Source organism: Trematosphaeria pertusa (assembly GCF_010094035.1).
Source record: "Trematosphaeria pertusa strain CBS 122368 unplaced genomic scaffold BU26scaffold_15, whole genome shotgun sequence".
NCBI classification, from domain to species: domain Eukaryota; kingdom Fungi; phylum Ascomycota; class Dothideomycetes; order Pleosporales; family Trematosphaeriaceae; genus Trematosphaeria; species Trematosphaeria pertusa.
This window is the reverse complement of record NW_022987226.1, coordinates 959975-987404: the sequence shown is the minus strand read 5'-3', so window position 1 is coordinate 987404 and position 27430 is coordinate 959975. Positions and strand designations below refer to the sequence as shown.

At 54.4% G+C, this 27430-nt stretch overlaps 5 protein-coding genes across 5 annotated transcripts; 3 read left to right on the top strand and 2 right to left on the bottom strand.

Moving 5' to 3' along the window:
* Positions 1-18: 18 nt before the first annotated feature.
* Positions 19-1655, top strand: BU26DRAFT_491892 (S-adenosyl-L-methionine-dependent methyltransferase). The gene is made up of 5 exons (XM_033826095.1): positions 19-548; positions 610-791; positions 846-958; positions 1005-1418; positions 1473-1655. The coding sequence occupies exons 1-5, from the start codon at positions 40-42 to the stop codon at positions 1629-1631; spliced, it is 1377 nt and encodes a 458-aa protein (XP_033679375.1). The 5' UTR covers positions 19-39; the 3' UTR covers positions 1632-1655.
* Positions 1656-2155: 500 nt separating this feature from the next.
* BU26DRAFT_99538 (uncharacterized protein) lies at positions 2156-10556 on the top strand. The gene is made up of 9 exons (XM_033836582.1): positions 2156-2378; positions 2423-2894; positions 2950-3258; positions 3311-5438; positions 5487-5793; positions 5845-8890; positions 8940-9108; positions 9202-9516; positions 9567-10556. Exons 1-9 carry the CDS (start codon positions 2303-2305, stop codon positions 10503-10505), a joined length of 7761 nt encoding a protein of 2586 aa, XP_033679374.1. The 5' UTR covers positions 2156-2302; the 3' UTR covers positions 10506-10556.
* Positions 10557-10669: 113 nt separating this feature from the next.
* On the bottom strand, positions 10670-15580 carry BU26DRAFT_464569 (putative multidrug resistance protein; the record flags this gene model as incomplete). The annotated part of the gene is made up of 8 exons (XM_033825170.1): positions 15262-15580; positions 14393-15208; positions 13977-14340; positions 13760-13909; positions 11973-13710; positions 11462-11914; positions 11060-11393; positions 10670-11011 (listed from the first exon to the last, which is right to left on the bottom strand). Coding segments are annotated over exons 1-8 (4422 nt in total), but the record flags the coding sequence as incomplete, so codon positions are not given.
* A 203-nt stretch (positions 15581-15783) lies between these two features.
* Positions 15784-19276, bottom strand: BU26DRAFT_523029 (uncharacterized protein). The gene is made up of 4 exons (XM_033829942.1): positions 19104-19276; positions 18452-19056; positions 16310-18404; positions 15784-16253 (listed from the first exon to the last, which is right to left on the bottom strand). Exons 1-4 carry the CDS (start codon positions 19147-19149, stop codon positions 16084-16086), a joined length of 2916 nt encoding a protein of 971 aa, XP_033679372.1. The 5' UTR covers positions 19150-19276; the 3' UTR covers positions 15784-16083.
* A 716-nt stretch (positions 19277-19992) lies between these two features.
* On the top strand, positions 19993-27182 carry BU26DRAFT_523028 (Not1-domain-containing protein; the record flags this gene model as incomplete). Its single annotated transcript, XM_033829941.1, has 3 exons — positions 19993-20687; positions 20748-21072; positions 21119-27182. Coding segments are annotated over exons 1-3 (6871 nt in total), but the record flags the coding sequence as incomplete, so codon positions are not given.
* Between the last annotated feature and the right edge of the window lie 248 nt (positions 27183-27430).

Below are 27430 nucleotides of genomic sequence, written 5' to 3'. Positions count from 1 at the left end.
GCAGCTCTTCAACATTTCCACCTCTCTTTTCTTTGCATTATGGCGAACACTAACGGCCACGTATCGGAAAAGGAGTCACCGCTCGCACTAGCGGAAAGCATACTCTCGCTGACCCAGACTCTGGTACGCCACCTTCGAGAAACGTCACATTCTCTTCCGGATTTCAGCGTTTCGTCTCCGGGGCCTCCGTTGACATCGACGTATGAATCGCTTCGCTTTTCTTTGAACACGGCGGCACTAGACCTGCTTCGCTTGGTCAATGGACCGAAGAGCACCTTCCGCACGTTCTTTACGACCCACTATGACCTCGCCGCATATCAAGTAGCGCTGGAGTTCAAGTTCTTCGCACTAGTACCCTTGAATAGCCCAATTACAGTTGAAGCTTTGGCGAAACAGGCCGGCATAGCTGAAGATCGAGTCGGTATGGTGATGCGAATTCTGGCGACACAACGAGTGTTCAAAGAGCGCGAAAAGGGAGTTTTCGAGCATACCAGTGCCAGTGCGGTCATCGCAAGGGATCCGCTGTTGCAGGATGCCTTCCTGATGCAGTAAGTTCGCAAGAATCGGCCCACAGCTGTAAGACTTCCTTTCTATTCTGACACAGGATAGAATGGATGAAATGTTCCGCGCCGCGTCCGAGACGTCTTCGTCACTGCAAGCTTCGCCTTACAAGTTCGATGGTCTGAACTCGCCGTTCGCTACCAGGCACAAGCTTCCAGCGTACGAGTACTATAAAGCCAATCCGGAGAAGGGAGCGCGATTTGCCAGAGCAATGGCCGGTGTAACCAGGCGTAAGCGTCAACTCCAGCGCCATCTGAAAGCATACTCTCTGACGATGCATGCAGTGGACCGCCAACTTGTGGAGGTGCGAGACGAGTTCCCGTGGGATACCATCGGAGACGGAACGCTCGTTGATGTTGGAGGAGGAAGCGGGCATATCGCGATATCCCTAGCGAAGGTGTGCAGCGCGAAGGACCTCCCAGGTCACCGTTAACACTTCTTAGAGCTTCCCAAAGATGAAATGCGTCATTCAAGACGTCTCGCCCCTGATGCTTGCCCCGGGTCAAGGCCTTCTGGATGACTCAGTCCGAGATCGAATAGAGTTCATGCAACACGACTTCTTCCAACCGCAGCCGCTGGAGGCCAATGCATACCTCATTCGGCAAATTGTGCACAACTGGAACGATGAGGACTGCGTACGGTTATTCCGGGCCTTCGTTCCAGCTCTTGAGCGCTGTGCTCCAAAGACTCCGCTCCTCATCAACGACACGATTCTGCCTGAAATCGGGGAGAAAACACCGTATGAGGAACACGGGCTGCGCCAACTCGATATCGGTATGTGGGTTGTTCTTGGTGCCAAGCAAAGGTCGCAAGAGGAGATTGCTGCTTTGTTGAGAGAAGCAGATCCGAGGTTCAAGGTAGAGATTTCTTGACTCTTCCTCCTCGATAGTTGATGCTAAGACAGTGTCTAGATAGCCAAGGTCCACTCCAAGGGCTCCATGGGACTGGTGGAAGTCCATCTCGCCAAGGACGAGAAACTTGGAGCTGGGCTGGAAGGGTTCAAGAACACAGATGCCAAGAATGAAGCCATTGAGCTTGATAGAGAATTCTCCAAGAGTGACTATTCGTAAGATGCGCAGATGTTGTTGCTCGCAAAAGTCGGAGGTAAAGGGGACGGGACCTCGGGAGTTCTCAAATTTTTGATTTGTACTAGTCCCAATTCAGATGAACAATTTCACGTGACTCGGAGTCTTGGCGAAACGACTCTGGTCGAACCAGTTCGCGTGTCCCACCCTCAAGCTTCGACCCACGCCCCGTCATCGCTCAATGCTTTGTGATGCCGCCTTGGATCCACCATCATGGCGAATACATGTCGATTAGCGAGGATTTTCATGCCCGCTGCGCCACCTCGGCGCGCCCTTGTAAATTGCCCTGGACCCGCAGGTGTGGGCTTCGCGGCTACCGAGGCACATTGCGGCATCTCTTCTCGAATCCTAGACTGTAAACAGATCCAATATTGTTGCATTTAGATAAACATCTTACGACGTATTGTTTAATCGGAATCCCGGCCTTCATCATGCAGTATCCCCTGCGGACCGAGATTGTTCGGGCACGTCTCGCAGAACGCTGTATCCGAGTACTACTCAGGGCCGGGATCAGGAGTGTGTACCAGCAAAAGCATGGTCCTTCCAAGTCTCTTGCAGAGGAGTCTATCCGTCCCGGTTTCATGGATGGAGCTTTTCATCGCGCTTAGGACAACACTGTGCTACCATACCTCCTGCATTGGCTACGCGCGCAGGACATGGATGCTGCAACAATGAATGGCACCGCGACGCCGGCGCGCAATTGTCCGGAACCTATTGCAATTGTATCAATGGGTATGTCATCTTCCCAAGCACGCGGGCACTACTAAGTTCGGTAGCCTGTCGATGGCCTGGCGGCATTGCTTCTGCTTCAGAACTATGGGATCTGCTGAAGGACAAGCGTTCCGGATACTCGGACTTCCCCCAGTCGAGGATCAACGCGGAAGGATTCTATCATCCAGATCAACACCGACCGGGAAGCTTCTACACCCAAGGCGGCTTCTTTCTACAAGATGATCCGAGGAAGTTTGACCACAAGCTGTTTGGCATTAGCCCAGTTGAGGCTCGCACCATGGACCCAGCCCAGAGGAAACTTCTCGAAGTAACTTTCGAGGCTTTTGAAAACGCTGGAGCGCCATTGGAGAGAGTCTCAGGAAGCAGGACGGGCGTCTATGTGGGCAACTTCAATGCAGACCACCAGGCTATGCAATTCCGAGATCCGGATCACCCATTGCCATATGCGGCAACTGGTGGAGGAGTAACAATTCTCAGTAACAGGATCAGCTACGTCTTTAACCTGAAAGGGCCAAGGTATGAATGATCATCCTCTCGGATGAAGAAATCGAGGACATGCTGACTTAGCTAGCCTGACCGTCGACACAGCGTGCTCATCGGCCATGTATGCATTGCACATGGCAGTAAGCGCAATCAGAGCGCGAGAGTGCGACGCAGCAATAGTAGCGGGAAGCAACCTCATTCTCGACCCTGCTGCCCAGATCTTCACGACCAAACTTGGTGCAATTTCGCCAACTTCCGTTTGTCATACCTTTGATGCCGCGGCAGATGGATATGCTAGAGCGGACGGCTTCGGTGCGCTATATCTAATGAGCCTGGAGAAGGCCATCGAAGGAAGGTATCCCGTCCGTGCTGTAATACGCGGGACCGCAATCAACGCGTACGCCTTTAATGCATCATAAACTTCGAATACCGTATTAACTTCCAAATAGGAATGGTCATGGAAACGGCATCACGCATCCAAGCGTCGAAGGCCAAGAAGCCGTCATTCGGCAAGCCTATCACTGCGCAGGAGACTTGAACCCAGCCGATACCGGATATTTCGAATGTCATGGCACGGGGACACCTGTCGGGGATCCGATTGAGGTATCAGCCATCGGCAGAGTCTTCGCAGAGCATCATACCCACTCTCCACTTCTCATCGGATCCATCAAACCGAGTCTAGGTCATAGCGAGTCTGCTAGCGCCATTGCTAGCATTATGAAAGCTGTCCTTGCTATTGGCAGAGGCGAGATACCCCCGACCGTTGGCATCACAAACTTCAACCCCAACATTGACTTCAACGGCGCTTGCGTGAAGGTGGTTACAGATTTGACTCCATGGCCATCCGGAGCTCCGCGAAGAGTCAGCATCAACTCCTTTGGTTATGGTGGAGCGAACGCTCACGTGATTCTCGATCATGCCCAGGAAGTCTTATCAGGATACTGCAAACTTCCAGACAAGATTCCTTTTCGGACCAACGGGGTGCCAAAGTCATATAATATCAATGCTCGTGCGCCTTGCAGCGGAGTCATTGCTGAGGAGGAGTGCTCTACCAATGAGCCGGCCCACTCATCTGAATCACGTCGGTTTCTTCTGCCATTTTCTGCTCATGATGCGGAATCGTTGAAGGCAAATATTCGGAATTTGTCAAATTTACGCCACGATCATGACCTCAAGAGTCTCTCATACACACTCGCTGCACGCAGGACGCTATATCCGTCTCGTGCTTTTGTCATGCTCTCCAGCGATTTGCCACCCACAGGCCTCAATCTGAGCGACTGTGTCTTTGCGAAGCATTCAGCGTCTCGAGAACCAACCTTGTGCTTTGTGTTCACCGGCCAAGGCGCTCAATGGGTGGGGATGGGCTCGGAGCTATATGAGAAGTACTCTGCCTTTACCAGTTCCATCGACGATCAAGACGCTATATTAGCGCGGCTTTCCAATGGTCCGAACTGGCGTATCGCTGGCGTGCTGCAGGATATGGAGAATGTCTCTATCCATCATCCGGAGATATCTCAGACAGTTTGCACCGCCTTACAGGTCGCTCTGGTGGATTTGCTAGCGAGCTGGAATATTACACCTGTTGCTGTCGTTGGTCATTCTTCTGGAGAAATAGCAGCCACGTATGCAGCGGGACGCATCAGTGTGGTAGAAGCCATCCTCGCCGCATACTTCCGGGGCTATGCTGCATCGAAATTGGAGAAACGCGGGAAAATGGTTGCGGTCGGCCTTGGTGTTGAGCAATTGACTCGTTATCTCGAAGGGAAAGAGTCTCGAGCCCGAATCGCTGCGATCAACTCTTCCGTCGCCGTAACTCTATCAGGAGAAAGCGATGCTATCGATGATTTAAGCCGCCAATTCGAGGAAGAGGCCATTTTCTGCAGGCAGCTGCAAACGGGTGGAATGGCATATCACTCTCATCATATGGCGGAGGTTGGGCTCCTCTATGAACGACTTCTTGACAATGGACTAGCTGAGCTGAAGCATCTCATTCAGAATAAGGTCGCAGCCGAATCACCCCTCGTCTGGTCCTCTTCAGTTTGGCCACACAAACGCTCCTCCAAGATCACTATAAATTCAAAATACTGGCGTAGGAACCTCGAATCCCCGGTCCGATTCAGCGAGGCTGTGGAGAACCTCCTTCAGCATGACGTCTCTACATTCCTAGAAATAGGACCCCACCCTGCCCTTCGCTCCACCTTGAAGCAGAGTTTCAAGTCACCTAATCCTTCAGCTAAGGATGAATTAGCTATCCTCGCAACCCTCAGCCGGCACCGCGATAGCGTGACCAGTCTTCTAGAGCTTAGTGGATATCTCTTCCTTCACGGCTACCCGGTGGATATCTCTCAAGCGAACCAGACTACCAAAGTGACTCAGACATGCCAAGACTTGCCGAACTACGCCTATCATTACGGCGAGATTCTCTATCACGAAAGCAGAATGAGCAAGGAGTGGAGGCTGAGGAAACATTTGCGTCACGATCTTCTTGGGGCCCGCCGTACTGGGGACTCGGGACTGCACCCGTCGTGGCGGAATGTGATTGTTTTGAATCACGTACCGTGGTTGAGGGACCACAAGGTCAGTCAGTGGCATCGACACTGGGAGTGTGGCTAATTGTGCCACCAGCTAGGCTCTCATATCGTCTTCCCGGCCGCGGGTTACGTCTCCATGGCCATTGAAGCTATGCGTCAACGACATTTAGAAACGGCACCGGAAATGTCGATTGCTACATATTCCCTTCGCAACGTGGCCATCAACTCGGCGCTGGAGATACCAGACGACGACACTGGGGTGGAGATTGTCCTGAATATGCAGAGTCAAGCACTTACAACGTCAACCTCGTCCTGTTGGTATGAGTTTAAAGTCACGTCGTCGCGGGATTCTGGAGACTGGATCGAGAACTGCACCGGACTGATCAGCGTAAACTATTCAGGTAAGTACGATCGTTATAAAAGATAGCCCATATGTTGACTTAGCGCAAAAGGGTCCTCCTCACGCATTTCCGAAGCGGAAGAAGCGAATGGCATGGTGAAGGTCCAAGCCAAACGATGGTACCAGAAGTTCTCAGAGCTAGGTATCGTGTACGGACCGTTCTTCCAAGCAATATCCTCCCTCTCAGCCTCGAAGGCCAGAAATGGCGCGCAGGCATTCATCAATTTGGCCAAGACGTCGGGTTCTATGATTCGCGAGTCGGGATATGTCATCCACCCCACGGCACTGGATAATTGCCTTCAGCTTGCGCTCGTTGCATCTCATGGTGGCGACATCGGCGCCGCTCGCTCCGCCTACGTTCCTACACTGCTTAGCGACTTAACAGTATGGGTCCCTTCCCGAGATACTTTCGCGCATGCATTTGCGGAAGGGCGCTTGGTCGGACCAAGAGGATTGAGCGCGAGGGTAAGGCTCGAGACAGAGGCCGGAAAGCCGCTTCTTCAGCTAGAGTCTCTGCGATGCGTCGCTCAAACTTTGCCACCAGGAAGCACATCCACAAATGAAACGAGACCCCACAACCCTTTTAGCAGGCTCAACTGGAAGCCTGATATTGACGCTCTGTGCAATACTGACGCGCAGAGGCTATTTCCACCTCCTGGCGATGGACGACTAGCAAAACATGCTTTCGAAGGGCTTGCGAGGCTTTCCGCATGTGTGCTTGTTGATATCGCGACCAGGTTCCCACGAGAACAGGCAAATGGCACGTCGGAAACCGTCCGGAGGTTCTTGGCTTGGGTTCACCGATGGTACGATCAGCGGGCAAGTTGCACACCTTATGGACTGGAAGCCCTGCTGTCATTCCCTCACGATCGTTCAGTCATAATCAATGCTCTATTCTCGGAATTGGAGGACGTTGTAGAGGCAAGAATCATCAGGCGAGTCTACGAGAACCTTTCAGTGATCGTCTTGAAAGAGGGAGACGGTCTTCAGCTACTTCTCCAAGATGGCTTGCTCGCCGACTTATACACTATCGGCGTTGGTACGACATGGGCCTACCCTCAGCTCCAGAAAGCTATTGATCTGATCGCACATAAGCACCCTCGTGCTAAGATAATCGAGATTGGTGCAGGAACCGGTGGCGCGACCAGACGCATCATGGAAATTTTGAAGGGAAGCACTGTGCAGAAACGCTATAGGACATACACCTTCACCGACGTGACCTCGGCGTTCCTTGCGTCCGCCCAGCAGGAGTTCGCGAGATGCAGAGGCATGGAATACCGAACCCTGGACATCGAGATGGACCCGACAGCACAAGGCTTCCAGCCTGAATTCGACGTGGCGATTGCGTCGCAGGTACTCCATGCCACATGGGACATATCGCAAACCCTGCGAAACGTGAGGAAGCTTCTCAAGCCAGGCTCAAAGCTGGTTCTGGTAGAGCTGACACGCATGCATCTCGCTACTGGCCTCGTCCTGGGTACACTCCCCGACTACTGGAAGGGCGAGGCTGATGGACGTGTTGATATCCCGTTACTGGGTCGAAGGCAGTGGGATCACAAACTAAGAGAAAATGGCTTCTCGGGGATCGACATTGTGTTGGACGATTATCCAAGCGGTTACGAATCGACGTCGATTATCGTGACGACTGTTGTGGAAGCAAGCGATCCTTGCATGACCCTGTCGGAGAGCCACCAGCTTGTTTTCATCGTGTTGCAGGATCCGACATCTCCACTTGCAGTGGGAGTTGCCTCGCAAATCTCCGATCACGGGTTTCTGCCTAGCTTGCTTCACATCCACGATGTCAGCGACATCCCTCGTGGGTCCCGGGTCATTTCCCTTGTGGAGATCAGCGGAGAGCTTGGAGTATGCCGTGATGAGGAGACGTTTAATTGCCTCAAGGTCCTACTGCGAAAGGATTCTCGCCTCCTTTGGGTTTCTAACCGCAGAATGGACACCTCGCTCAATCCAAACCTTGGATCGATGCCGGGATTGCTATCCACCGTCTCCCACGAGATTCCAAATGTCCGGATCACGCAGCTCTGTTTCGAGAGAGATTTACACCCGACACCCGAAAATGTTGAGCTTATCGTGAGCCAAGCCCTTCATCCTCACAATAGTACAGACTCAGACCGTCTCGAAAAGATCCATGTGGTTCGTGATGGGGTTGCTCATATCTGTAGAATCGATCCGGATGAAGAACTGAATCGAGACTTCAGAGCGCAGGAATGCCTTGAAACTATCTCCAGGACGGTTCCTGTCTGGCAAGCGCCCCCTTTCCACGTTGAATTCGACCAGCCGGGTCTCCTCAGCTCCATGTACTTCAAGGGAGACCCCGAATTTGCGCAAGAGCTAGATAGTGATCACATAGAGATCAAAGTGGAAGCCGCGGGCCTGAATACGAAAGACATCGCGATAGCTACAGGCAAGTTCGATTGGCCCTACTACAGCACGGAGTGCTGCGGAATTGTCCATTGCCTGGGCTCGAATGTCACTGAGCTCAAGCTCGGCGACCGCGTTGCTGGCGCGATACCGGGAAAGTTCGAGAACTACGTTCGGTGCCCTGCATCGAGGGTGCAGAGGTTTGATGATCGGTTCGGACCAACCGAGCTAGCGAGCATGCCGGTCAGCTTTATGACAGCGATCTACTCCCTTATGCACCTCGCCCATCTGCGAAAGGGCGAGTCGATGCTCGTCACATCAGCTGCTGGCGCGCTTGGCTTAGCTGCCATGCAGATTGCTTCGAATATTGGAGCACAGGTCTATGCCACGGTGGGCGGCTCTGAGAAGCACAACCTTCTGGAATCCCGATATGGTATCCCGCACGAAAGGATCTTCAATTCGAGGGACGGTACTGCGCCACAGAGGCTCATGGAAGCCACTGGAGGAAGGGGGGTTGACGTAATCCTTTCAACAACCGCAGGCGAACAGATGCACGAAACCTGGAGGTGTATCGCACCTATGGGTCGCTTCATCGAGGTAGGCCGCACAGATGTGATAGGGAAGGGCAGATTGGCGATGGAGGTATTTGAACGGAATGCGACATTCTCGTCGTTTGACTTGGGTTTGCTGAACCAACAGAGGCCGGACGTGGTGGCGGGGTGAGTAAACACCGCATCTGAGCCCAGGGTTATGCTGACGGAGGAATAGTCTGATGGCCGAGGTGGCCAACATGTGCACGCGAGGGATCATAAACCCGATCGAGAATATCACTACTTTCAATATTAGAAGGTTGGAAGAAGCCATGATGTTCATGGGAAAGGGCAGTCATGCAGGGAAAGTCGTCATTACGTACTCGGACGAGGATACCGAGATCGAGGTAAAGCATCCTGTCTGTTTCATGCCATCCATCCTTGCGCGTGAAATCGTTCCAGGAGACATCATGAGCGCTATCATACTAACGCACATATAGCTACGAGCTTCAACGCCCAAGGCGACATTCGATCCCGAAGCGGCCTATCTACTCGTTGGATGCCAGGGAGGAATAGGCGAAGCAATCAGCCAGTGGATGGCCGACCGCGGCGCAAAACACCTCCTCTTCCTCTCTCGACGCGGCGAGAATGGCTCTGAGGAGCCCGCTGCACTTGGGAGTCTCCGGCAGCGCGGTGTAGCCGTCCACATCGAAGCCTGTGACATCACTGATGAGAAGTGCCTAGAAGCCATCGTGGAGCGGTACGCAGCCACTCGCTCAATCAAGGGTGTCATACACGCCGCCATGGTTCTCGAAGTAGGTCCGGCCCCTTACCTCTAAACCACCCCCTAACCTCCCATTCCCAGGACGCCCTCTTCGAAAAGACCTCCTTCGCCCAACTCCAATCCGTCCTAGCCCCCAAAGTCCGCGGAACTATCAACCTGCACCGCGCCACCCTTTCCCAGCCCCTCGCCTTCTTCCTCATGACGTCCTCCATCGTATCCCTCGTCGGCACCGCCACGCAATCCGCATACGCCGCAGCCAACAGCTTCCAAGACAGCTTCGCTTCCTACCGGCGCTCGTTAGGCCTACCCGCAACCTCGCTGGCGCTCGGTATGATATCCGACGCCGGGTTTGCGAGTAAAAGGCCGGAGATCCAGCGCTCGCTGACGCGGAACGGTGTGTATGGGACGGAGATTGAGGAGGTGGTTAGGATGCTGGATGTGGTGTTTGCAGCGGGGGCTGGGAAGGAGGAGGACGAGGGTATTGGCGGGGAAGGGGCTAGATGCCATGTCCTTTGCGGTCTGGAAGCTGCCAAGATCTATGCCATGGACAGGGAGAAGCTGGGGGAGGAGTTCATCTGGTCGACGGATCCGCGCTTTGCGCATGTCATGCAGCAGATCGAAGACTGCCACCTTGCGAGTGCGGAAGGAGGCGGCTTGCACACTGGACCCACACAGGCTGGAGACGGCTCGTCCACGGAGCAACAGCTGCTGGCCCTCGCGTCGGGGTGCGCAAATTCCGACTCGGCAACGACGGCCCCTCATGCGGCCCTGGCCGAGCTCGCGACGAAGGCGTTAGTGGAACGCCTGGCCAAGCTACTCTTCTCGCCGGTTGACCAGGTGGACGCGAAAGCGGAGCTGCAGAGTTTCGGCGTGGACAGCATGATGAGTACGGAGCTGCGGAGCTGGCTGAGTAAGACCTTCGGGCTGAATATGAGTTTCGTGGAGTTGATGCGGAAGGGAGTCACGGCTGAGACGATCGGAGGAAGAGTTGTGGAGGTTTTACTGAGCGGGAAAGAATGATTGTACGCACGGAAAGCTTGTGCTGAGGTCGTGTTTTATGTCTTATACTCTATGGGATTATCTTTCCTTCATCGTCTATTATATGTCATTCGAGCATACTCCTATCGCGCGCACGTCTCGATTTCTTGCTGCCGCTGCCCACCAAACATCCGCCAGAATACGCCGCCCTCCTTCCTCCTCAGTGCCTCTGGGCTATCGTGCTCCACAACGCGCCCCTGCTCTAGCACGACTACCTTATCAAAATCCAAAATACTCTCCAGCCGATGCGCAATAACGATCAACGTACAGCCCTTGAAGAACTCGCGTATAACGCGCTGGATGACAGTATCCGTCGTCTTGTCCGTCTGACTCGTCGCTTCATCGAGGATGATGAGACCGCCTGCCTCAGGCCCCTTAACGAGTTGGCGCACCATTGCACGGGCGAGGGCGAAGAGCTGCTTTTGCCCGTGACTGAGGGTGTCTGGGGAGAAAGGGGAATCGAGAGGGTCTCTGCTCTGCTCTTTCGGCTTCTCGTCGGAGCTTGCTGGGCCGGACTCTTGAGCAGCTCTCGCGACGACGTCCCAGAGTAGGACTTCCGTCAATATCTTCTTCAGCAAAGTGTCGTCTGCGCCACAGTCGAGGGGGTCAAGATTCTCTCGGAGTGTGCCGCCGGGGAGGAAGAAACCTTCGTCGGAGACGGCGATGATACGTTCGCGGAGGATGGCTCGGGGGATAGTAGCGTGCTCGAAACCATCAATAGTGATGCGACCCTCTGAGTCGACGAGTTTGAGAAGGGCGAGAAGGAGCGTGGTTTTTCCGCTTCCGGTGCGGCCGCAAATGCCAACTTTCGTGCCGGGCGCGATGGCCAGCGTGACATCTTTGAGTGCTAAGTGAGAAGCACCGTTGCCCCTGCAGTATCCGTCTCGTCAGCAATCTTGATTGTGAAACTGGAAAGGTAGTTGTCAGAGGCTACGTACTGATAAGTAACGGAAAGATCCCGTATTTCGACAGCACCGGCCGTCGGCCACACCTCAGGCGGTCTCTCATTCTCTTCCGGCCGATTCTCGTCACCCGCCTCATCACTGAACGTCCTAATGCGACTCACAGCGCCCAAGCTGGTCTCCATCTGCGTCCAGAAGAGAATGATGAGCTTCATATAACTCGTCAAGCTAATGATTTGGCTGAGCGAAACACCGGTGAATCCGACGCTGACTGAGTTCCGCAGAGCGACTGCGATGCCGACGACTACCACTGCGAGCCCGGTGATGATGAGATCAAGGACGAGCGAAAGCCATTTCTGAATCATGTATAAAAGGTAGAAGGGCTTCTGGCTGTCGTCGACGAGGCTGTGGTTTTTGGTGATGCAGGCGGCTTCCCAGCCGAAGGCGCGGAGAGAGGCCATACCTTCGACGGACTCAGTGAACTGGGTGCTGTGGAAAGCGTCGTCAGCATTTGGAGTTGCGGAAAGACGAGTGTCTGTATACTTACTAGAGCGGAGCCTTCTGCTCTAGATCGAGAAGACGCATCTGTCTCGACGTTCTGAGGTAGTATCGCTGCACCACATAGAATACGGCAATCAAAACAGGGAAGCTGAGCACGATCCACGCAGACGCCGAAGCAATAAGGCCTGCTTGCCCAATCGTAATGAACAGATTCGTAACAACACACATCAATGAGAGCGGGAGTTTTGAATCGACGAGCTGGAAGTCTTGGCTGAACTTGGTGGTGATGGATCCCGTATCAGTGGTGCTGAATAGCGACATTGGCGCGCGCATGATGGCATCAAGAATCTTGATATGTAGCTGAAGACCGGCCTTCTGGGCTATTATGTTGAACGAAAACCAAGTGAGCACTCCGGAAGAGACGAGCCCAGCGATCTGAAGGCTGGCAAAACCGCTGGCATACCTCGCGTTTTCGGCGTTCGGATTCTCTCCGTTGGATTCGGCCCACCACTTTAACCAAATGTTCGGGAAAACCGTGAAGAAAGCGAAGGCAACCTGTAATAGGAAGAAGGTAAAAGTCAAGAGCCAACCTAGGCAGGAGAAGTAGTAAACATAGATGCCGGTGTCACCTAGAAGCCTTTTCTTGTCGTTGGCCGTGTCTGCATCCTCGGGCTTAGATGATGGGGATGAATTGTGGCTCTCCTTTGCGACTTCGCGGAGGGGGGCAACTCTATTAGTAGGAACTGGCTCCGATGTGCCTGGAAGATTTCGGTGCTCATCGATTGTGTGTTTGCGGTGCAGCTCATAGACGTAACCACCTTGTCTTGCGCGGAGCTCATGGCAAGTGCCTTGCTCCTTGATTGCACATTCGCTCATAACGATAACCCTGTCGGCGAAAGGAAGGAAGCTCACTGCGTGTGTAGCTAGGACAACGGTGATATTGCTTCCTCTGAGCAAGCCATCTGGACCGAGAAGGTGAGTGAAGATGTGGCGCTGCGTTGGGACGTCGAGCTGGCTTAAAATATCGTCGAAGAGCATGATGCTTTTCCGAGAATAGACAGCACGAGCGAGCGCAATTCGCTGCTTCTGTCCGCTGCTGAGTGCGAAACCCTTGCTTCCGACCTTGGTCCTATCGCGGTCTTGCAGCTCCTGAAGATCACTTTCCAATGCGCATGCGTGGAGTACCCTTTCGTAATATACCGGATCGAGTGACGAAAAAGCGGTGATGTTCTCGAGGATGGTACCGTTGAAGAGCCAAGGTGTCTGGTCACAGAACGCGATCTCTTTGCTAGAGACGAGCACTTGGCCAGAAGAGACCGGGAGTTCGCCTAGAATGGTTTTGAGTAGCGTAGATTTTCCAGAGGCGACTGGCCCAATGACGAGAGTAAGTTTTGAGGATGGGATGGCTAGAGTAATGCCACTTGGAGTGGAATTTGCATGGTCCTCTCTGGACCAAGTTGCGGTGACTTGTCGAAGCGCGATGGCAGCGTTTTCGTATTCATCATCAGCCGGCTTCTCGTCTCGAGGCTTGATATCGCTCAGAAGCTCGCGATTGTCGTGGCGGGACTCCGCAGCAAGGTAGTCATTGATCCTGTCAAAGCACCCGATGGCTGCTACGAAATCGATGATGCCAGCGAAGAGACTAAACAAAGGTTGGGTAAGGAGGATAAGAAAGGCCAAGGAAGTGAACATTCGGGAGAAGTCAAGGACGGAGTTCTTCGCAACGCTGCTCGCGGTGAAGATTGCAAAGGTGACGACTGGGGACACCATTTGCGGAACCAGTGCTGACGGAATGTCAGTCACAGAATCTATCACCCCCTTACGCAAACGAACCTATGGTGGATGTGAAGGCGCTAAGGAACCAGAATCCCCGCGCACTCTTAATCTCGTTGAGGCGGAGCTTGTGGATCGCGGCTTGAACCTTTGCGGCCAGACCCGATAGGCGAACAGACTTCATCGCCCCAAGCACCGCAGATGTCGTTCCTATTGGATGGTCAATTTCCATGCCATTCCTCATCACAGGCTGCAAGAGCTGGATAGGACGATTTACCAATTCGCTGCTCAATGGCACCAATCCAGGCTAATTGATATTTCGTAGTGACCATTCCTCCCCCAACGGTCGCGACAATCGACACAAGGCATACGACAGCTGAACCGGCAGCTGCCGCTCCGAGCTGCTCGGCGAGCAGCCAGGTTGCAAGAGCAATTTGTAGTATGCTCGACCAAAGCTCGTGGAAGTCCATGACACCGCGAACGATACGTTCGGCGTCCGTGCCCATCAAGGTCATGGCCTTAGCATTGTCGACGGCAGTGAGACCAATGGTAGTTGTCTTTTGATAGATAGCAGTAACCAGCATTCCTCGGATCATAGTCAATGATCGGTAGGTCAGGAGCCAGTATACAGCAGATGATGCCTGCAAGTGGAACCTATCAGCTTTGATGGACACATGTGGCTGGCTTCCTTACTGCCATGCCAAAATACGTGAATAAATATGCCCCAATCAACCCATACCCAATGTTCGCATTCTGTCGCTCCACGGGATCCTGAAGATAACTGAGGAATCGTTGTAGAAGGAGAGGCTGGCAGAAAGTAAAGGCGAGAAGAACGAGGCGCGGTACGATTGGGCTCATAATAGGCCATTTGAGGGTGCTCAGGAGTACCAATGATATCTTGTGTTTGCTCGTGCTCCCACCTAGTCTATACGTTAGTCGACAAATGGTGGTAGACGAAGTTGGGAAGCGCATACATTTATTCCAACCGTCCCAGAATCGCCGATTTAGCTCATGTGCTTCAAGACCCGCGGGTAATGGATACAGCTCCCCGGAGCTGAGCACTTCCTTGAAGCCAGTCTTGATGAGCGAATTGAGCCACCAGTACAGGCTCTTGCCGTAGATTCCGGAGAACTCCTCCGGGCTTCGAGCTCTATCATGCTTAGATGAAACAAAGCTTCGCTTTTCCTTCGCTTCTAGTAGCAAAATAATTGCTTTGAGTGAAAACGAAGCAGTAAATACTCTGCGCACTTGGTCATCGAACGTGAAAATCCATAGCGTACGGAGGATCGTCGCGTCGAACAAGATGCTGAAGAGTAGATAAGAGCATAGAATCGTCGACGGCATAAGGGACTTCGCGTGTTCTAGTGGGGAAAGAAGACATAGTGCAATGCTTGCGAGGAAGGAAAGCGCTGCAGCCGCGATACCGGTGTTTCGGGCTGGGATGCTGGGCCGCGTCGCCCATAGGACCGCAAGAGCAAGCTGTAGCGCAGCAAAGACCGCTATAGTAAACTAGGCCTATAATGAGTCCGCGAGAAGAAAGGGAATCAGGCGAAAATACGCACTACTTTTAGCCATTTGAAGGTGTTCGCTTCAATGAGCCGCTCGCGCCGGAAGAAGAGGTACGGTAGTCGTACAGCGCTGGCAAGCACGAACACGGCGGAAGGACCGATAGTAAAGACGGCTTGCTCGAACGTAAGCGTAAAATCGAAGTCATTGCGGCAGCCCTGAACAATTGGGCCGAAGGCACTTTCTGCTGTCGGCGGACAGAGTTCGCTCGATGAATTCATGAATGTGGGAGGCCTGGAGACGAAAGACGAAGTCGATGACGGCCTGGCACCTCCTTTATATCGAAGCTGCCAAGGGAGATGGATTGATGATCCGGCGACCGTTTGGGTCATCTCGCGCAGGTCCGGGGAGCGTGTTGTTGCCGACAGCGCTGCCCGTGGCCAATCAGCTTATCGTCACGTGACTGCTTCTTTCTCTCATACATCAACCGCAGTATCACCTATAATAGGCAATCCGAGAAGCTATTTCAGCGTCCCAATCATACTTCTATTGGCTATGGGCATCGATACCAAAGCGAAGCTTCTGGGACCGGGATCACAATGTAAAACAACAAAAGCCCGAGAATCAAATCTACAACTCCCCATTCTTCCTATACTACATACACGCCGTCTCCTCATTCGCATCAGAGAAAGCGAGTGCTCCGTAGAGTAAAGAATGCAACATCCCAGCATCAAAAAGCCCCCTAACGCCTCCCGCAAACACCGCAAATGCGTATAGCCCAGAACGGAAGAAGTGGGTGTTCAAAATTCGATCAAAATGCTCGTAAGCCCGTTACCAAGTCGCAAATTGCGACGACAACAAAATATGCAGGCCGTCACTCAACAGTTCTGAAGGTAGTTAGAAGGCACCAAGCCACGCCGCCCATCCTTGCCCACAACTTCCGCCTCCCACCAACCGTCATCTTGCAGTCGCAGAATAGCGAGGATGTCCCCCTTAGAGAAAGTAAGTTCTTCGGGGATCTGAGCTGTGTACATGTACATAGCTCGTGCTGCGCCGTGGTCAGTTTTACAATACTTTTTGTAGATCGAAAATGGGAGTACTCACAATAATGCAAAATCATCCTGCCATCCCTCGTGTACTGCCTCGGCTCAGCAACGCTCTTGCTCCTGACACGAGTGCTAAGCTGGCTTCCCCCGCCTCCTCCGAAACCCATATCGCTTCCTCCACTACCGCCGTAGTATGAGCTCTGCGGGCGCTGGCTCCCACCACCGCCTCTGCCACGCTGGCTTCCGCCGTAGACGCTTCCGTCTCCGCGTTCGCTGCCCGGACCCGTTGCAAGTTGCAGCGCCATATCGCTTCCTCTTGAGCTTGGAGGTCGATCGTACGACTGGCGGAATTGTGGCTGTGGACTAACAGCCCGCGAGCCAGGCGCTGCGCGTGAAGCTGGTCGAGATTGGGCATACGCGGGTTGCGGGGATACGGCGCGAGGGATATTGGCGTGACCTGGCGAGCCGCCACGTGCTGAGGAGTAAGAGCCTCGTCCCGTAGGCGTTCCGTAGGGGTTCTGGGCTTGGCCCGCGGTCTGTGCTCGAGGTCGACTTCCAGCGTTGGATACGGCATAAGGATTTGGCGATGCGGAGCGGTATGCTGCCGGAGACTGCGGCTGTTGCTGGGTCGAGTAAAGGCCAGGTCTTGGACTTGTAGCCCGGGGAGGAGCGGGAGAGGCAGCGCGAGGAACATCCTGGGCAGAGGCACCACGGGTTGGTGGTCGAGATGTAGACCCAGTGTTGAACATGTTGGCTTTCTGGTCGATGTACATCTGCTTTGTCTTTTGCATTTGACGGGCTGTATGTGCCGGCTGTGGAGCACCAAGACGAGACATTGGTGGCTGTTCGTATGATGGCGGAGGCGTACCTCGTTTTGCAGCATTCACATTGATGTTCGCGAGGGGGGTAGGTGCACCTCCGGGAAGGTTAGCTCCTACAGCTGGCGTACCTGGAGGAATAGGCGTGGCTAGGCCGTGGTAGCGGTCCGCAGATACGCGCAACGAGGATTGTTTAGTCACACCCTTCAGCTCGGCGAGGGCCTGGGCAATGGGGTCCAGATCTTCCAGAGGCTCTTTCGGCTTGGAATTCTTGTTGCCGTCCGGTGACGCTACATCGAAAACATTGTTACCGATGTTGAGCTGGAAGTTGGCTCTCGGATCCACAGGCTCAGGACTGGCAGACTGGTTGTCTTTCAGAATTGTGCCGCGAGCGCCTCTTCCAAATGGTCGAGTTGGGTTAACATTCTCGTTATTTGCAGATCTCGATGCGGGTCCCCAGGTATTGCGGTTGTTCGGTGCGATAGATGGAGGCTCTGTTTCATGCTTGCTCTTCCTTCGGAATGGACTATGCTGAAAGAACCCTCTCTTCTTCTGGACTGGGCTCTCTTCAACAGGCTGAGGCGACTGCGCCATGGGCTTTCCTGGGGACGCAGATCCGCTTGGAGGCTCAATGCTTGAGAATGATGTGGGATTCGAACAATCGCTCTGCGAGTCTCTGCTAGAGGGACGGACGGGACTTGGGATTGTGCTTCGCTCCGAAGGCGGTCCGATCCGACAGAATTGTGTCATACCATCCATCGGATAGTCATTATGTGGGACTTGGCTCTGTTGATACTGCTGGCTGGCTTGGTGTTGAGCTTGGACTAGGCGTGGGTCAGGCTGGATTCCTCTCGGCGGCTGAGTGGGCTGCACTGCCGGTGCAGGATGCGCCATCTGCTGTGGGGCAACATCAATCTTATCTTGAGGAACCGGCCTTGTGTCTTTCCCAAGTCCCATCTCGCGAGCCAGCGGGTTGTTCGGGTCGTGATGCGACTCAAAGACCGAGGGCTGTGGTGAAGAGGCACGGTATGCGGGGTTCATGGTCCTCTGGAACTGGGCGACTGAGTAATTCTCATCTTCTGATGCTTGCGAAGAGGTCTCAGCATCTCCCCGACAGTAGTTGATGAATTTTGGTGGATCTGGTATCTCCTGACCAGTGCCGTTATCCTTGATGAAGCAGGTGATATCCTTCTCCACCTCGCAGTCTTCGAGTGACAGTCTGATCTTCTCGCAAGAGGCATCGTCGCTCACGCACACTGTCGAGGCAATGTTCGCGAAGTTCCATAGGCTGCTCTTGGTGTAGTCGATTCGCTCTTCTTCCAGATCTTGGAATTTCTTCAGCGCTGTTAGCTCCCCTTCCCAGACCTACAATTCATACTTACATCGCATGCTAATTTCCAGTCCCTGTTCCACCTTCCGGTCGTCTCTTCTAGGACCTTTATTGAGGCTGCGTATTCTCGTTCCTGGTCAGCCAGCTGAATCTGCGTCTTCTCTAGCTTCGCCTTGTTCTTCCGCTCCTCCTGGCCCATGACCATGTGCGCCTGCGCGAGGAAGCCCTTGATCTTCAGAGAGTCCTGTTCGTAGCGATCGCGAGCCTTGTTTACTGCGGCCGTCTGCTGCATCTTCAGCTTCAGCAGCTTCTCGATGCCTCCTTGAACAATCTTTCGTCGCTCCTTCATACCTCCCGCAAAGGCTGCCAGCGGCTCTTCCAGCTCCGTCTTCATCTGCTGTGCGATGCTCTGGTGTGCCTTCCCCATGGCCTCCACTTCTCCGCGAATAACGTCGAACGACATTCGTAGGGTACCGGATTCGGAGGACCCGAGGGGCTTGCGCGAGAGGTTCAGGAGTTTGCGAGCATATTCGTCTTCGATGGCGGATCGTGCAGCGTAGAACGACTTCAACTCGTCGGATGTGACTTTCGCACTGTGCATGCGCTCGAGCATGGGAGAGACGCCGGCGTCATCTTTGCCCCAGAAGTTGTTGGCGACTGCAGCATATCAGTAAGCACATGGATATATCAGTCGGCCGGCATACAGGAAAGAGTGACGGAGGGCGGCTCTGCCACGGTTGGCCCAGGCATGACGCCTGTTTACTCTGTGAAGCGAGTAGTGTGCGCGACGAGAGGGCGACGCAAAAGTAACGAAAGGTCGGATAGAATGCTGGGGTAGGATATTCGGCGATTGAGCTAGGACTGGGTGTTGAGAGACGTGAGGGCGAGAGCAGGGATGGGGGGCTTCGTTGTTTACCGCTGGTGCTGGTTCCATAGCAACGGACCTCGCTTAGCTTTCCCCTTCGGGCGACGTCGTCTACAGTATCTCGAACCTCCCGCGACGGACTCTCCCGCGCATCGTTTCGAGTCTCTGGTAGGTGTACAGCGTCCTTCCATTCCCAATGTAATAGCGTCGGCCGAGTCACTGTGGACTGCGGCATAGAGTTCTACTGTCCGGGTTGGAAGCGTAAGATCTGGCGGCTGCACCTGGGAATATGCCGCTATTAAGCTCGGTCGCAATGCTTGAACGGAAAACTAGCACTATGGAGAAGGGTCTTTGAAGAAGTAACAAAAGGTCACTTCGTTCGTGAGGTCTCAGGCACGGCCAAGCTGGCGTCCGCCAGGGGAGCGGAACGGGAGCACACTGTGGGGGTGCACGGACCAGTCTGGATTCGGAGAGGGGAGAGACACGAGAGGCGAGCGGATCCGGAGCAGGTCGCTCCTTCTACCTGCATCGGCGGACGATGCACTGCAGCCCAATCGCCCAGCCTACAGAGGAGCAGAACAATTTATCTCTCCAGACTGTGTTCAGCTTCAAGAGGGTACAGGCCTGAGTAAATCTCTCCAGTGACACCGCGCTCCGCTTTGTGCTTGCCCTTGCGCTCAATGCCCGGCCGCCGCCAAGCTTTCCACAGTGCACCTCGCGCCGCGCTTCGCATATCTGCTCCGACAATCCATCAAGAACCATCCTCCCCTCTCCACCCATCTCTCTCGCCGGCCGCCCTTGTGCTGCTCATGGAAACGCCCTCTAGATGAGCAGCCAGCAACACCCCTGGGGCCCGCCGAGACACCACCAGAGCACACGCCTGACGCCCATCACCACCGCATTCGCGCAGGAACAACGCAACACGCCCTCGCCCAGCGGCTCGCGCCCGGCCTTCTCTCCCGCCTCGTCCAGCTTCCCATCGCTCCCCCCGTCCACCGCCAGACACGTCGGGAGCCGCAAGTCGTCGGCCGCCTCGTCCACGTCCGCGCCCTTTTCGCCCTCGCACGCCGGACAGCAGCCCCCGGTCAGCCAGCTGCTGTCCTCCCGATCGAGAACAATAGCGTCGCTGCCTGCCTCGCAGCTGGCCTCCTCCGCCGCCGCAGCCGCATCGCAGGGAGGGGGTGGGTCCTCGAGCAGCGGCGGAGGGGCTCCTCGGCTTGTCCGCGCCTCGCCTTCACTTTCGACATCGAGCACCGTCGGCTCGCCCAACACGTCCTCTAACCCCGCCAGCGCGTCGTCGCAGAACCAGAACCTCTCCCGCATTGTCATAGCACAAGTTTTCCTGCTGCTCAGCCAGTTTGGCCCCGTCAAGGACGACAAAGACCGGACAAAGTGGGACACGCAAACCGAGCAGATTCGGAAGGTACACCAATTGCTCCTTCCGCCCTCCCCTCCTTACATGGCAAATCTAACTTTCCTTCAGCTGATAGACTCGAACGGCATGGAGGTCTTCTCCAAGTACTTTCGGCGGGTACTGCAGAACAATGCGGCGCAAATCTTCGGCACCGGTGCACGCGGCCAAGAACCCAATGGCAGTTATAAGCTTGTTGCGGAAGAGATGCAGAAGCTGCGAACGGACCCGGAACAGGCAGTGAAAATTGCAGAGTCCATCAGCTCCGCTGAGGGCGACCTTTTCCGCGACTTCGACCTCTCCACTTTCATCGCACACTTCCAGCTAGATCCGTTCTCGAAAGCGCTACTCGCTGTGGCCTGCAAATCGGGGCCCAATCCCGAGCTGAGGGCAAAAGGTCGGTGCTCTGTGCTATTCTATTTTTGAAAGCTAACGCGAGGTAGCCGATTCAATCCTGTCCGCCATGAGCGAAGATCTGCTAATGGCCATTGCCCGGCCTGACTCGGCGCAGTCGAACGAGACCACGCCCGAATATCTCGCTGCTCTGGTCGAACGGCTGCTCCAAGACCCGCCACAGGATTGGAACGAAGACAAGAAGATAAGCCTATCGTACGCCATCCACATGCGATACCAAGCGCTGCATGCAACAGTGCCCGTGGAAGTTGAATCAGCGTTGCAGCTTCTCGAGCTCACGAACGGCTCACAGAATCCTCTGGTGAAGCTCGTGCAGCGCGCGGGCCCACGGGCGACCGACACTGTGGACGCATGCAAGGAGATGCTCGCATCGGCCGAAACCCGCGACATCAGCTACCAGCAAGTCGCCATGGCTCTGCTATACCTGGCAATATCTTCAGGGTACAACGCGAAGAACTTTGTGGCTGCGCTGCGAGAACACCGAGCTGGACAGCGGCTAGACTGGCAGGATATCGTGCATGCCTTTGATCGCGACGGGCTGCGGGTGTCAAAATCTCAATTTCTGGAGATCTACAACGCCCTCCTCCCGATAGCGCAAGAGACGGATACCTTTGATATCCAGCTATTGTGGGGCGGCACATGGCAGAACGAGGTAACGCAGCTGTCGTTCCTCATGCGCTACCTGTCCTGCACTCCAGAGGAGCTCGACGTTTCCCAGATCCCGCGGTTACGGACATCGTACTCCACAAAGCTGTTCGAGGGCGCATCGGAGGAGGTTAAGGCCCTTGCGGATCAGGCTGTCAAACACCCCTACGTTTCTCTGGATGCCACGAGTGCGCTTTTCGGCATGATATTTCGCTCTTCGGAGTCGTATCATTCGGCCCAGTTACTCGGCATTCCCGACGCTGTCATTAATCCTCACACGGCCGAGTTCCTCATCGCTGCGTCGGCGGTACCTAAGCCATGGGGCGCGCTACAAGAGCAGGCTCTCAAACAGCTCTTCGACCCGTATTTCTACAAGAAGCTGCCCAAGCACAAGTTCGTCCTCTATGGGCTTTGGCAGCAGGACACGCAATGGCTTGTCGATCGTTTTGTGGACTCTTACAATGCTGATCTGATGTCTCTGAATCTCATCATGGAGCATGCTGAGACGAACGGCTGGTTAGAGGCTCTGATTCGCAGCAACACTGACATCAGCCTTGATCTCGCAGCGCAGGCACATGCCCGCGGTCTCTTCGAGATTGAGCCTTGGCTGCAGCAGACATTCGAACAAGCAGGTCCGCTCTTCCGCCGCATCCTTACGAACTTCCTCAGCGCCCGAGCATCGGACGAAATGCAACGCTTACGCGACGACCATCATCCGGGCAGCATGCCCCTCGCTGTGAAAACCGTCTATCCGCTTCTTTGGTTCCTGGCCGAGTGCGGACTTCCGGAACAGGAGCTCCTACCTCTCCAGCGAAATTGCATCCAGGCATATCCACGCCTGATCAACTACGGAGAGGGCGTTGACGATATCATAGATGCAAATGGACAGAACGGGAACTCTCTCCCGGACGAGGCTGACAAGAAAATGCAAGAGCATTTCAAGAACATGTATAGCGGCGAAAGCGACGTGCGCGACATCATCTCTGCGTTGAGGAAATACAAGGAATCGCGGGACCCGGCCGAGCAAGACCTTTTCGCTTGCATGATCCACGGTCTCTTCGACGAGTATAACTGCTTTGGAGAGTACCCGCTGGAAGCTCTGGCAACGACTGCTGTGCTTTTTGGAGGTATCATCAACTTCAACTTACTCTCACGCATTGCTTTACAAGTGGGCTTGGCAATGGTTCTTGAAGCTGTCCAAGAGTATCGGCCCGACGATTCCATGTACAAGTTCGGCCTCCAGGCTCTCCTTCACTTCGCCAACCGACTCTCAGAATGGCCCAACTACTGCGATCAACTTTTGATGATACCCGGTCTCCAAGGTACCGAAATCTACGCCAAAGCAGAGGAGGTCGTTCGTGAACAAGTCGGCGAGGTGAACGGCGAAGGTCAGAACGGGGTCGGTTTGACGAACGGTACCAGCATAGGCGAGCAACTTCCGACGGAGCCGGCTGTGCCCAAATTCTCATGTCTTCATGTGGACCCGCCTGTTCGAGCGGACCTGTACGAGGAGCCTGATGAGGAAGTTCAGGACAAAGTGTTGTTTGTTCTCAACAACGTGTCTGAGCGCAACCTGCGGGACAAGATCAACGATCTCACCGAAGCGGTCGAGGAGAGGCACCACCAGTGGTTCGCCAACTATCTTGTCGAGGAGCGGGCCAAGATGCAGCCCAATTTCCAGCAGCTGTATCTTGACATGCTAGAGCTCTTCAACGATAGGATGCTATGGGCCGAGGTTCTTCGGGAGACGTATGTTGTGGTCGTACGTATGCTTAATAGTGAGGGCACTCTAGGCTCCACAGAACGCGGCCACCTCAAGAACCTCGGCGGCTGGCTCGGTTCCCTCACCATCGCCCGCGACCAGCCAATCAAGTTTCGCAACATCTCATTCAAAGACCTACTGATCGAAGGATACGACACAGATCGCCTTCTTATTGTCATCCCCTTCACTTGCAAGGTCCTCTCGCAAGCCGCCAGGTCCACCGTATTTAAGCCTCCCAATCCATGGTTGATGGAGATCTTGCGCGTTCTGCTGGAGCTCTATCACTACGCTGACCTGAAGCTGAACCAGAAGTTCGAAATCGAGGTGCTTTGCAAGGGACTGGATATCGACCACAAGACGATCGAACCTGCCGACAGCATCCGTGCGAGGCCGCCAGCTGAAGAGGAACATCTAGGCCAGATGGCACCTGACGGGCTCGAGCCATTCGCAGACATTTCCATCATGGGCCTGAATCGTGCTCGAGGTCCTAGCGAACGATTCTCGTCTGCAGCTATCACGGCTGCTCTTCCCGACTTTACGAATCAGCTCCAGTATCCTCCGTCTGGCAACAGCGTCGTACCGCCCGCCACACTGAAGAAGATCTTCCTCACCGCGGTGCAACAGGCCATACAAGAGATTATTGCGCCGGTTGTGGAGCGGTCAGTCACTATTGCAGCCATCTCGACGTCGCAGCTCGTTAGCAAGGATTTCGCAATGGAACCTGATGAAGAGAAGCTGCGCAAGGCTGCCCACACTGTCGTTAAGGCACTCTCTGGTGCATTGGCCCTGGTCACATGCAAGGAACCTCTCCGCATGAGCATCCAGAATAACATCCGCGTGATGGCACGGGATCTGCCCGAGCAGGCCCTGCCCGAAGGCCACGTTTTGATGTTTGTCAATGACAACTTGGACCTCGTTTGCAGCACTGTGGAACACGCAGCTGAAGTGTCATCGCTAAATGAGATTGACATGCAAATCGAAGAGGCAGTACGAATCCGCCGGATCTTCCGCCAAACTCGACCGAATGAACCTTTCAAAGACGCTGCCATTAGCCCTTGGGCTTTCTACATTCCGGAGCCCTACAAACAGACAGCTGGTGGTTTGAATCGAGAACAGCTGGCCATCTATGAAGAGTTTGGTAGGCAATCACGAGGCGCTCCGCATACCAACAATGCCTCTCAAGATAGCGGGCGGCAAGTGCCTGATGTCCTCCAAGACCAATTCGCCGCAGTTCCAAACCTACCAACACCCGCGGCTGCTCCAGCGGAGCCACGCCAGCCGACGCAGCCACCACGACTGCAAAGCCTTCAGACAGCGCATGCTCCTCCTCAGCAGCAGCTCAACGGTTATATGGAGCCTTTGGGACCAGAGCGTAGTCAGCGCGGCGTTGAAGATCTCTTGATGGAGCTGACACGGATGGTCAAAGAAGCTCCCGAGGAACGCATCAGCGAGCTTCAACCGACTAATCCCATCCATCATGTTTTTGAACAGCTTGTCTCCGTCATCGAGGTTGCTGGGCCCAACAAGGATAACTGGGCATTCCACATTGCTGGGCAAGTCACAAACCACCTCTTCTCCGACTCCCTACGGCGTCTTGAGATTGAAACGTTGGCGCACCTCATGGGTAGTCTGTGCCAAATCTCCACGCAGACTTCCAGACAGGTACTTATGTGGCTGGCGACGCTTAATGACGACGATCGTATTTTCAATGCTACGGTCATGGTCTCTTTGATGGAGGTGGGCCTGATCGACATGCACCGGCTCAACACAACAATTGCTAAGGCCATCCAAGAGCGGCGACTGGCTGCTGTTGAGATGCTGTCCAATCTCATGGATGAGATTCTCCTCAGTGAGCATCCCAGCGCACTACGTGCCGATTTCGCGCTTTCTATCGACGCTCTCACCAACTGGCTAGCTGAAGATCCCGACCTGGAGACTGGAAAACGTATCATGTCGAAATTGCAAATTCCGCCCGCCGATCAATCCTTGACACCGCCAGCCACTGGCCACAAAGACCAATTAGAGTACATCTTCGATGAATGGGTCCATCTCCAGCACCCGGATACCCCGAAGAAGTCTATTGCCGCCTTCATCTACCAGTTGCATCAAGAGTCAGTCATGAAGAGCCAAGAAGACTCCATTGGGTTCATCCGTACATGCATCGACGCTGCCGTTGCCGCCTACGAGCATGAACAATCTCTACCTTACGGCGGTGGAAATCCTGATACTGCTACTGTCAAGGTGGACGCTCTTGGCAAGCTCATCGTCGACCTGGTTGTCTACCAGGGTGAGCAGCAGAACGGCGCAGTCAAGGAGAGCAAGGCGAAGTACCTTGATCAGATACTTCTTGTTGTGATCCTAGTCCTTTGCAATCACCAAAGCACTCGCGGGGATGCGTTCTGCCAGAAGATCTTCTTCCGCCTGTTTTCCACGATCCTCTTTGAGCTCAATACTGCCGCCAAAGACAACGTTTTTGCTGGCTTCAAGGCAGACATCTTCCTCGCCATGGCGAAAGCCTTCCTCATCTTGCAGCCCAATAACTTCCCGCGCTTCACCTTTTCCTGGTTGACCCTGATCTCCCATCGGATCTTCATCCCAGCGATGTTGGAAGATAGCAAGGACGAGCGATGGGATGTGTACGCAAAGATTATGGAGACGCTGCTAATCTACACCGGCCAGCTGATCAAGCCTACCGGGGAGACAATCATGGCGCAAAACTTCTACCGCGGTGTTCTCAGGGTCTTACTTGTTATCCACCATGACTACCCGGAGTTTCTTGCTGAGAACCATTTCCGCTTCTGCAATAGCATCCCGATGCACTGCACACAACTGCGCAACCTCATTGTCAGCGCCTACCCGTCGAACATCCTCGAGATGCCCGATCCTTTCACGAGCGGTCTTAAAGTTGATCGCCTTGACGATCGTCAGGGCCCAATCATTCGCGCCGACATTGACCAGATCCTCCGCCAAGCTGGTATCAAGGACACAATTGATGGCCTCTTGAGGGTAGCCGAGCCAAAAGCCCAGGAGGTCGAGAAGGTGTGCAATGTGGTTTACTACGCCGAACCGAAGCCTGCCGGGTTTGAGCTCGTCCCAACTACGGCCGATCCGGCTTTGATTCACGCTATCGTCATCTACATCGGCAGCGCAGCGCTTGTTGCTCAGGGGTCTAAGGGACCCGTCTTCGACGCCAACGCCCCGGCTGCTAGGCTTATGGGGAAGTTGGCCAAGGAGCTGCTTCCGGAAGCCAAGTTCCACTTCATCAGCGCGATCGCCAACCAGCTTCGTTGGCCCAACTCGCACACTCAGTACTTTAGCTACGCGCTTCTTCACCTCTTCGGTACACCCAACAACGACCCACAAGTTTTGGACGTGCAGCAGACTATTACCAGGGTGCTATTGGAGCGCTTGCTGGTTCATCGCCCGCATCCGTGGGGTCTTATCATCACCCTCTTAGAAATTCTCAAGAACCGCACGTACGCATTCTGGGACTTGCCCTTCGTCAAGGCTGCGCCAGAGGTTCGTGCTCTCCTCGATCTACTCCATGCGAACTCCAATCTGACCTCGCTAGGTTGAGCGGCTTTTCAATGCTCTCTTCACGCACGCGCAGCAGAGTCCCCGGCCGCTTGCGTAGATTTCATCGATTCGATCCCGCCTAACCAGAGCGAATCGAAATATGACACCGCGAGATGTCTATCGGCCCGTCCGAGTCGCACGGGCTTTAATGTCTACTCACTGCATTTGCGTGCGTACCGGGGTTATGGGTTTCAGTTTTCTGTGGTAGTTATTGCATGGTTAAGAGCTCATCCATGCTGTTCGGCTCATCCCTTCACCTGTGCTCGACGCCTTGAGGCGACAAGGCGACGAACAACTTGGGCATATCGGAGAGTCACAGCGGCTTTGTCTCAAGCCGATGACTTTGCAGCACAAAAAG